The sequence below is a fragment of the Vigna radiata genome, chromosome 5, assembly GCF_000741045.1.
Source record: "Vigna radiata var. radiata cultivar VC1973A chromosome 5, Vradiata_ver6, whole genome shotgun sequence".
NCBI lineage: Eukaryota > Viridiplantae > Streptophyta > Magnoliopsida > Fabales > Fabaceae > Vigna > Vigna radiata.
Genome location: NC_028355.1, coordinates 35,218,635 through 35,230,201, shown reverse-complemented (window position 1 = coordinate 35,230,201; position 11,567 = coordinate 35,218,635). Strand labels below are relative to the sequence as shown.

Below are 11,567 nucleotides of genomic sequence, written 5' to 3'. Positions count from 1 at the left end.
TTAATGTGACATCCCTATTTTATAACATACATGTATACAAAAATCAAGACGTCACCATAGATGATATAATAAAGCAGTTAGAGTGTTAAGGTACTTAAGTTAGGATTACAGTAATCCAGAAAATTTAGAAGAAATTTAAAACACGTGGGAAGATACTGAAGTTTGTCAAAATACATCAGAGTTCAAATAAAATTTAACAGTTTTTTAAAAAAAAATCCTAAGGAACTAAGCAGCAGCAGTGTCGTGGTTCTCCTCCAAAGCGTTCTCAACAGAGACGTCATTTTCCTCTGCTCACATCCGAGAATGGATGATCATCGCAACAGGGAATCAAACAACATACATAAACACCAACAACAAAGGCAAGGGTGAGCTAATTATATAAATTCATACAATTGTATTAAACATGTAACATACAAGAACAACTTATATCAAACAGATTCAGAAATATCACTTAAGCATGCAATTTNTAGACTTGACTCGTCCGGACTTTAAAATGAGAGTCGGGCTATGGCGAGTCTTGCACCCGTGGTGACTTATGAAACTTGGGTTCCCCACCCTGCCATACTCACGAGGTTAGTCCGTTCCGCGCCTTGAGGCATACTGGGAGCCCCCAAGACTAAGGACCTCCTGCTACTTCTCACCACATGGTTCAACCTCTCTAAGTGAGTTTGATTGACCATTGAAGCGTCAGAATGACTCCCAAGGCTGAGCCCCTACTTTCATTTTAAAACACTAAGAATCTCACCAAGAGATTCGAAACTTTGAATCACACTTACTAACTCGAATTATAATGTACTTTGAAACATACCATTAACAACCTGGAAATCATACCTCTTTACTTTCGAACTCCCATACTTTAGATTAAAATCAATACACATGTTAACATTCTAGAGACAAGGCCTTATATTAAACCATGCTCCATAAACCAAGTAACTATCATTTGATCAACCATAAAATGAGGAACAAACAAAAAGGAACCAGAACCCCTACTCTGATTCTCCCCTTTCGTACCAACTCGTGACTGTTATTGCTAACAAAAGTAACAAATACTCTAACTAAAAGTTTAATGCTCATATAAAAATTTTAATATACATATATATAAATTGTATAAAAGTTATATATTGTTATATAATATACAAGAATCATAATAAAAAAATAATCATTAGATATAATATAAAATATAATATATTATTTATCAATCTTCATTTTCTAATCAATACAACAACTTTTTTTTTAATAAATAATAAACTATGAACCCAACAACATATCTGCAACCAAACTTCAAATTATTATCATAATAAATAATATTAGGCATAAACTTACGTAAGTCCTATCTTATTATCTATATATATTATATTAATATTAAGATTCGAAAATCTCTCTTTCTTATATATATTACATAATATATTATATTAACTTAATTACATTTTTGTCTACATCTAATCCATTAAAGCCTTCCAAATATTAAATTTTCTAAAACCTAACTCCCTGGAAATTCCTCCTCTTCTTTTCAACTCCAGAAACATAAATCTCCCCTCCTCTCACGGCCCACCTTCTCCCATTTTTTTTTTCTTTTATTTTCTACTTCTTTCTTAAAACTTGCACCATTTACACAGTCTAAAATTTTTACTTTCCCATACTTAATGAAACCCAATCAACACCACCATGAACTACTCCATAAAGCACTACTCCAGAAATTGATTNCCCCTTTTAACAGTACTNGAATAGAATTTTCTACTCCCAAGCAACTCATAACAGTCCAATCTACAACCATTTAATTCAATAAAATCACTACTTGACAAGCCATCATAGATTAAGCATACTAATTTTTCATCATTTTCCAAAACAACACACCAAAATAAAATTCACCATACATACAGAATATATAAATAATTCAAAGAAATATAACTAGCTCCCCTTACCTTGGTTTCTCACAGTACAGTTCACAAGAGACGCTCTCACACAACAACTTTATGCAGCACAGGAATTTACAGTACCTATATATCACCGAAATGGTGGAGGAATAAGCTCTTAGAGCTAAGCTTTAAACAGGAATAAAAAGAAGAACGCTCCTAGTTGTCTACAGCCCGAAAAACGCATTCCCTAAGTTGCGAAACAGCAGAGAAGAGGAGAAAATTACTTACTGATCCAATCGAAAATATAATCGGATCAAAAGGAAGCTTTCGGTGTGGTGAACGCTTGAGCACCTTCAAATCCAAGATTGAACGGTTCAATTAGCTTGAAATCTAGAGAGAAGGCAGAGAGAATTTAGGGAAAAAGGGTTTCTAGAGAGAGAAAGGAAAATTGGCTTATGAAAAATTTGATTTCTGAAAAAGCCCCCTTCTAAGGCTAAGGTACCCTTAGTTTATGGGCCTAGCTGCCTCCATATAGGGCCCAATGGCTTTATAATTTTTCAGACCTTTACACTTAAACATGTCTTTCGAAATTTGTAATTAAATATTTATTAAAGTTTAATAATTTATTAAGTCTTTCAAATTATAAAATATTTTAATTGATTTTATCTTATTAGTTTTTGAATATTTTATACAAAAAATTTTACATGTAATGTTAACTTTTTTACATCATTAAAAAATAATTTCATAAAAAATAATTTCCTAACAAAATTAATTTTTTCACATGCAATATTTTATGCAAAAAAAAAATCACATGCAATTTTGAATAGTTTTTGTATGACTTTTTCTAGTTCCGTAAAAAAAATTGGTATTTAAAATGCATATGAAAAAAATCAGTATTTAAATACAAACGAAAATTTTTTATTAAGAAAATTAATTAATTAAAATATGGGTTAAATATGTTTTTAGTCCATCAACTATCATGCGATTTTAGATTTAATCTCTTTTTCAAATTTTGGTACACTTTGATCCTTGTACTTAAGGACACTGTAATTTCTCATCCTCTAAAACCAACGCCATTAAAATTAGTCTGAATTGGATAACGTTTGGCCACGTCTGATGACATGTTTCATGGCTAACGTTTGTCACGTTGGTAATTTTCAATAGAAAGTCAGGATAGTGGTTTATTAACTTGAACCCAATGTGAACCAAAGTTTGGTTAGAAGTATGGTCTGTATGTGGTTGAGCACAGACGAAATCATCATTTAAGCTTGAAAGAACAGTGAATAGAAAAAGGTTGGAGTTGGTCTTCTTGGGCATGTAAGTTGATTTTTGTTTTTCGTGGGAATAGAGGGATAAATTGGGGATATAGGGTTTTATTGGGAATAAAGGGAACTAAGTTGATTTACTTTCGAAATCACTGTTGAAGGGAAATGAAAGTTGATAGTGGAGGATTTGGTTGCACGTGAAGGAGCATTAGTTCAGGAATGTCCCAAGCATGTTGATCCTCCTCTTAGTTAGCTTAAAAAATCTGTGATTGTGGGGAAAGATTGTTGTTGTTGAAGGCAACTACATTGAAGAACAAAGGAAGACTATTTTTGAGATGTAGAAATTGGGCTGTAAGTGAGAAAATGCTTTACTTATTATAATGAAGTTTTTATTAATGATTTGTAATTTTTAATGCAGAGTAATTCAAGTTGTAAGTACTTTGAATGGGTTGATGAAGGAGATTCTAAAATTAAAGGAAGACTGAAGAAGTTGAAGTTTGTATGGAAAATGAAAAGGTTGTACTGGATCTAAGGAAGAAAAATGAGAAGTTGAAGAGGAAATTAGAACAAGAGAGAAAATATCGAAAAATGATGTTGTTGTTGTTTGTTTTGTCATGGGCATTAAATGTTTGTATTGTGTTTTTGTTGAAAATAAATTGTAATTAATATGGTAATTTTGTGTTCTAGTAGAACTTTTAAGTGTTTTATTCAATAAAATCTTGGAAGTTGAGTTCAATTATGCCCTGACAAGGAATTATGTGTATTTTTATGAACATTATTGCTGTCATTTTAAATCAAACAGTTTGAAGATATTTTCCCTTTGAAAGAAGATAATGGTAGTGAAGATATTTTCCCTTTGTAAGTAGACAGTGGTAGTGAAGATGTTTTTTGATGTCACATAAGTTGATAAGTTGATTCTCTGGCAGGAAAATTATCTTTATCACGTGTTTATGATATAAGTTGATGCTTTATTACGTGTTTTAATTATGGTTAACACCCACAAGCCTATAATTAACTATGATTAACTAGAACTTGGGGACATGTGTATGGTATGGTATCTAACCCGAACGGTAAACTTGTACCATTTGGGCCATCCCTTTAATTGGGCTAGTGCTAAAGGTAGCAAATGAAAAAGCTTCAGGGGTGTTGGGCAATAATTGGGTCAGCGCTAAAGTTATTGTTATTGGGCCAATGGACTGGGCAAACAAATAATTAACAACTCTTACCAATCACTTACTATATAGTTGTTGAGGTAGTTACAACTGATTGACAATTAATAAAATATTAAAATATTAACCGTCTATGGATCAGGCCTAAAGGTAAGCTCATTTTAATATTTATAAATATATGTGACAGAAAGGTCGGGTAAATAATTATGAGTATTCACTTTTTATTAATTATTATCACGAAAAGTCACTGACTTGAGTGTCGGAGTGCTTTTTGCAGGTACTCTTCCACTCGGCTCGGACTAGAAAAATATGTAATAGGATGTTCAGAGATCAGAAAATAAAAAAAGGCAATAGCATAATGTGTGTCTCTTGACCTTATACAATTATATGTAAAAACAAGTGATAAAGGAAAGTAAGTTATAAGAGACATCAGAGGGCACTTTTTGAAAAATGGGAAAAGAACAAAGGAAGGAAATGGAATAAAAAGAAATATTCGGTTGTTCTTTGAATTTGCATACTTCCATTTCTAATTTTCTATATCAGTTTTAGCACTTCAATCCTTTCCTCACTGTTTCTGTATTTTCCTTTAGTTTATGAAATCAGGACCCTCAACTAAATCATTGGGCTCAAAAAGAGAGATCATCAATTGTATCACACTCATTTATGGTGGCCCATAATGGCCCACACATCAGGGCCCTTAATGTGCATGCGACTCCATTTTGTAAAGTTAAAATAATAGAAACATGTGAAATTAAAAGTAAAAGTATTAATTAAACGTTAAAGAAAAGATAATTAAGTTAAAATAAAGGAAAATAAAATGAAAATAAACTGTCAATATTTTATTGCTTTCTCCTCGTACTTCCTCACCGCTAAACATATATATAACTATTTTTTACTAATTTTCTATTCTATGCATCCTATTTTTTTTCTCTATGGAAAAATGAGTAAGAATCTAATTGAACTACTCTTCTCTAGGGTCCAGTGAAGAAAAATATGACACATTTTAAAACTGAATTCTTTATATTTTACATAGTTTTGTAACTTTTAAAGAAATTAATTTTCTTGTGAAAAAATAACATTCTTTATATTTCCTCGTCAAAATTTTGTAAAAGGTAATCTTGGAAACATAACCCCAGCGATGTTATCGAGCATTACTGTTGTGGCGAAACACTTTAATTCCATTTAGCAGCATATTTTACACGTGTTCGTATGTAAAGTTTGGACATGCCTTGGGTAATTATGAAGGCACGAAAGTGTATAGTGATAACATATCGTTGAATAACTAAAGATAAATGGGAAGATTTTTTAAAATTGATTAATTAAGAATGATTGAAGATATATTAAGTAATAATGTCAACCTTAGCGTTAAATAATCTTTTTTTAATAGTAAATTAATTCTTATATATTATTCTTTTTACTATTATCTATAGTAACTCAATAATATCCTAATGCGACACACCCCAAATAAACTAATAAAAAATAAGATGTTAATGAAAAAAAAATTGGATTTTGCACAAACATGCAACGAAATAAAAGAATCAACGTACGATAAGACAACCGAAAATATATTACATAGTTAAACATGAAGGACATGTTAAGAGGGTTTGTTGTCTTCAGTTGTGACGATGATGGACACACTCGGCAGGTGTGACCGGAAACCTAGCAGTGTCGGTGCAGTAGTCATAGACCATATGGTTAGCCCTAACCCACATAAGCTGGTGGCTCTGGTGCAGGTTCAGTTCCGACAGTGTGGGTTCGTCCCACCAATACTTCTTATCCTCACTGCTGTTACATTTGTTGGCAGAAGCAGTTGATGTGACTGGCACAGGACACTCGCAGGCGTCGATTTGGAAGTCCTTGTAGGTGACAAAGAAGGGTGCGTGACTCCAATCTGTCTTCACGCGACCACCCTGTGTGGCCCAGTCATCTGCGTTCCATATTGAGCTGTATACACCCATGGCTTGGTCCTTTGGGAACGGAATTCCCTTGTGTTCCAGATTTGTATGCACCCTTATCGGCGTCCCATCCACTTCGAATCTAAACATTCACAACACACATTTCCCAATGTCACTACTTTTATATATATATTACATGGCTATGCAAAATGAAGTCTTTCAAGGATTTCAATTTTTAACCCAGTCATGGAAAATGACCTGTGTAATAAGATTCCTTCTGCTTTGGCTTTTACCATGAGTTTGTTTTTCTAAATTGATGGGACCCAACGGAGACACAGTCACGCTTTGATAGCAAAAGCTCAACTGACAAAAGCATGCATTTTCGTGTTTTCTTGACAGCTTTTCGGGTTATGTAAAGACTCTACTAACTTGTGAATGCTTTTGATAATGACGGTTTAATTAATTAACTGGAATGGAATGATGGTGTGTATATAATACTCACACAACTTGGCGCTGGTTCCAGAAGATGGAGTAAGTGTGGAAGTCCTTGGTGGGGTCGAACCAGAGGTTGAGTCTCTGCTCCCTGTTACCAACACCGTTCACGTACACGTTCGTTTGCACCGAGTATGGTTCTCCGCTGGTGTTGCCCAGAAACTCGAAATCAAATTCGTTGTGAGTTGGACCGTCTGATGACATCTGCATCACACAAATGGAAAATCATCATCAATGTTCAAGTCATTTAAGATGCCATCAATTATCGGTATGATGGTCATAATGGTCAATGCAAAGTGGAATAAGATTAATTAACTAAATGTAAACTTTAATAAATATTTAAGATGTTAAACCAGATTAACTAAATATACTTTACCCATATAAAATATTCTGTAATAAGATTACACTAAAAATATTAGAACGAGGCTAAAGAACGGAGACAGCGACAGTGACAGAGACAATTAATAAATGCAAGAATAAATTAGACGTATGCAGATTCACGAGATGAAATGAATTAGGTAAACGACAGTAATGGCTCTTGTGATCGATTGTTACTATCCATGACGCATATTTAAAGTTGTCTGTCAGCACTAGAGAACCGCTCAATGCATTGAAGAGAACGTGGAATTGAATTGTGGACTAAAAAGAGTTAAAGGTTGCACTTTTAATTGATAAAATTTCCCTTACATAAAATGCAGTAACGGTTCCGGCAGAGTCACCCTCCACAAGCTTGAGTTGGATGGCCACTTTCCCAAACATGTATTTGCTCTTGGATCCAAACCCAGCACCTGCAATGTCCCAAAACTTACATGTTAAATATTGCAGGGCTTTTAAGTGTCTATTAAAAAGCAGATCTAACAAAAAATCATTGAAAGGAAAGAACACTGTGCAAATGTGACAGGTTTATTTATAGCAAGAAGATTGAAGAAAGTTTAAGAGTTGGGTTAATTACCAGAATAGTTATCAAGTTTGAGTTTGAGGAGTTCTCCTTCGTGGATGAAATGGTCCATGGCCCAACCGGGTTGGAAGAGTTCATCAAACTTGACAGAAGCAGCCAACCCCAGCAACAAAAGACCAACAAACAGTCCCAACATCTTCGACATTGTTGTGGTAACTAACGAAAACGAAAGAAAATAACAAAACAACGGTCAGATTCTATGCAACTGAGAAATGAACAGAGTGAAGCGAAGCTTCTTCTGGTTCTCTACTCAAAATGCTTTCGCTGTGAGTGCTCACGAGATAAGCCTGTGGGTGTTAAGTGTTATTTATAGCCCAGCTCACTCATTCTTCCATTAATTCCACGTAACGGGGTGTGCCATGTCACGTGCCACGTTCGGGTTTCAAAAATATCAAGGAATGAACAAAAATTACAAAACATAGATTGACGCGAGATTAAAAAATATAGCCGTTACTGTGGCAGTGATAACTGGCAAAAGCTGTTTGTAGTGAGTGTGTAGTACCACTGCTTCTAAAAAGAATGATGCCAGATTCCGCCAATACGTTGGCGCCACGTGGAGAAATCCAGCTGGAGGGTCTTAATTCAACAGTTGTCACCCGCTGTATGAGCATAAAATTCTCGTGCTTTCCCCTTCCACAGTTGGGTCCCCCATCCTTTCAAACATGGAGGAGTTCTAACAAATTTTTTTATTATGTACTTTTTCTTTTTCTAAATTGTTATGCTAATTCATGATACATTTTTGTAAGCTTAATTTTGTACATTATGCATCTTTCAATAAGTAAATACTTTTTATTCGCGGAAAATCCGTGAATATACTTTCTCGTGTTTAATGTTATTGCTTTCACAGAAACAAAGAGTTCATTAAAAAATTGTATTTTAATTTTTTTTAACATAATTTTGTATTGGATAGAATGTGTTTGCAGTTTGTTAATGAAAGAATAAGATTAGTGTAACAACATTCCTTGGTTGATGAGTGGTTTTAAAATTGGAGTGGGATATGTGCTTTGGTTTTGTTGTCTTTTTTGCTTTTGTGACAGCATTTCCAGCTGGAGGGTGGAAGGAGCAATTATATAAAGGGACCAATTCATCTTTTTTATATTCATTCATCAATTCCCTCTTCGTCTTATCATGCTGATACATTTTCTTTTCTTGAGATCTGTGCACTGTGTTTATTGGGAATCTACAATATGCTGTTACACCACCACATGAGAAATCAATTTAAAAATAATATTGATTATATTTAAAGGTTAAAAAGACTTACACGTGTTCAGAGATATATTCTGTAAATTTTTCTATAACATGGTTGTAAGTTGTAATATGTAAAATTTTTACTTTATTAATTTTAGTGTTAAATAAGTTTATAACAACTTGTCTTAATTTTAGTTTTAAATATGTTTAAAATATTATTTTTAAATTTAATGTTATATTAATTTTTATTTATTTATTTTAAAGTTTGAGATTAAATTATATTAAAATTTGAAATAAGAATTGTTTAATCATATTGTATTTAAATATTTTTTATCTTCCTTCATCTATTCATCGATTTTTAATGAAAAAAATTAAAAAATTTCATGTTTCAAAATAGACAATATCTCATGAGATATATTAATCGTGACAATGTTACTCGTAAGACTTGGGTTGGGATCAGAACATTGTTGTCCATTATAAGACCGATGAAATTCTGAAGATGAGTCAATATATAAACTCAACCCTACACCAAACCATAACATAAACAATGAATTAATGGATTTAGTTTAATGCCTTTAGAGGCTTCCAAACCGTCTAATTGATATCCAAATTGGAGAACCACAACACTCAGAAGCAAGTTTATGTTAATTCATTGTCTAGAAAAATTAAAATATTCAAGATTGGACTGCTTTAGGTGCTGAGGCTTTAATGTTAACTACGAACCTTGGGGTGAAAATATGATTGAAAATTACCAAGAGTTTCTGAACCACAAACATGGAAAACTTTCAGAGACACAAAGTTCTTTTGTCACAATTTTCAATGAAAGCCAACATGTAGCCAATGAGAATGTAGTTCTTGTTACATTATTAGCCAACTGAAATTAGAGGTTCAAAATCTTTAAACAAAAATGATATCCCAGATAAGGAGTTGAAAATACACAATTCTTAACATTGCAAGCAAAGGTACAAACAGATATCAAAGAAGAATTAAGAATTCTAGTTGAGAATAAGGAAATGAGAAGAAAAAATGAAAGTGATGGCCATTGAAATAAAGAATTTATTCAAACAACTCTTATATTTAAAAAAGGATCACCAAAACATCAAGGAAGAAAGTTGCAAAATCTTTGAAGAGAAAAATTCATTGATAGAAAGATTTATTGACCTAGGTGAAGAGAAAAGTAAGATGGAAGATGACATCTGCATTATGATTCATGAGACAATAACATAATTTAATTTTTTGCTAATCTATTAAAACATTTTCTTTGAAAACTCCTAGCAATTAAAAGAGCTAAGCAGCAATCTTGACAAACTTTGTTTTGTAAATAGGAACTAAAAATATTGATGAATAAAAGATGTACAAATGGAAAATTCTAATCTTAATTAAGATTCCTTTGGAGCGTTAAAAGTAAAGGGAATATTAGAAGCTTAATACTAATCACTTATTGCTAACCTCTCTAACATCACTATAATTTATATTGACTATTTGCAGTAAAAGAAAAAATACAACCACAAAAAAAAACATAAGTAATGAAAAAAAAAACAAATGAAGCTCGCATAAAATAAAGATTACTTAAAAAATATACCCACTATTTGCAGTTATAAGGTTGAGAGGAAGGACGGAATGCACTACCAACAATGAGAGCAGAGTCAAGGCGAAACCTTCGAATGCGATTATCAATGACATGAGCAGGGTTAATGACGAACAAAATCACAAGATAAAACTGAAAAACATTAAACATTTTATGCTAGTAACCACTCAGCATAGAAAAAATTCTTTAATATTATAAACATGCATAACTTTTTATACAAGTTCTATGTCGAATAAGTATAAAACATATTATATTTTATTATATTTTGCCATTGCCAAAACTTTTTAATTATAATTCCCATTGATATAAAAAGTCTTACAATTTTATAGTTATATCATCATAATTTTTTTTATACCAAATAGATTATAATTGTTATAAGTGTTTTTTTATACAGTAATTTGTTAGTGAAGATAATAACTTAATAAAGTTATTATCTTCAGGACAGTGCAGCTCATGTTTTTTATAATTTTTTGGCAAAGTAAGATTTATTTATTTTTATTATAAGGTGCTTAACCTTTTTAAAATATATTTGACAATTGATATAAAGACGTTTGGTGAGTGTAGCAACTACTTTGGGCACATCACCTTAGAGGTGTCAATTTAACCCATGACTCTAAGGTTAGTTCCAACCCACTATTGAAAAAGTTCTATTTTAAGAAGCTCCCTTAAGTAGGGGGCCAGAAAAAAGTCCCAACTCCCAAAACCTCCTCTCAAGTGGGTTAGGGTCAGGATTAAAGTGGGTTTAGCCCCACTCCAAAATTTAATTAAATTTTAGTCTCACTCCAAAACTTCAAATTAAATTTTAGAAATAATATAATTTATATATACATAATTTTTTGTAATTTTACTCTCTCTCTCTCTAAATTATACAATTTTTATTTTAATTATTTTACGTATAATTTTTTTTACTACTCATGAATTTAAACAAGAAAGATTCAATATTCAATATTAAAGGTATGAAAGTTAAAAAAATTAAAATATTATGGATAATAATCAAAATGATGATCTTTAAATTTAGTTAATAAAGAATAAAGTCAACAAAAGTAACCATGTAATTAAACTAGTGATGATTTATTCACCAATAATTCAGTTTGACTCTTTTAATTATAATATAATTCTAATTATTAAGTTATAGATATAAATTATTATTATAATA

At 32.0% G+C, this 11,567-nt stretch overlaps 1 protein-coding gene across 1 annotated transcript; it reads right to left on the bottom strand.

Moving 5' to 3' along the window:
• Positions 1-5,755: 5,755 nt before the first annotated feature.
• Positions 5,756-7,928, bottom strand: LOC106762408 (xyloglucan endotransglucosylase/hydrolase protein 9). The gene is made up of 4 exons (XM_014646308.2): positions 7,630-7,928; positions 7,365-7,465; positions 6,688-6,881; positions 5,756-6,327 (listed from the first exon to the last, which is right to left on the bottom strand). Exons 1-4 carry the CDS (start codon positions 7,778-7,780, stop codon positions 5,904-5,906), a joined length of 870 nt encoding a protein of 289 aa, XP_014501794.1. The 5' UTR covers positions 7,781-7,928; the 3' UTR covers positions 5,756-5,903.
• Between the last annotated feature and the right edge of the window lie 3,639 nt (positions 7,929-11,567).

Excerpts from the sequence above, each read along its gene's own strand:
- LOC106762408 (XM_014646308.2), bottom strand. The coding sequence starts at position 7,780 with ATGTCGAAGATGTTGGGACTGTTTGTTGGTCTTTTGTTGCTGGGGTTG. Across the intron at positions 7,466-7,629 it reads CAAACTTGATAACTATTCTG|GTGCTGGGTTTGGATCCAAG; the intron begins GTAATTAACCCA and ends GGGACATTGCAG. Across the intron at positions 6,328-6,687 it reads TGGAACCAGCGCCAAGTTGT|ATTCGAAGTGGATGGGACGC; the intron begins GTGAGTATTATA and ends GTGAATGTTTAG.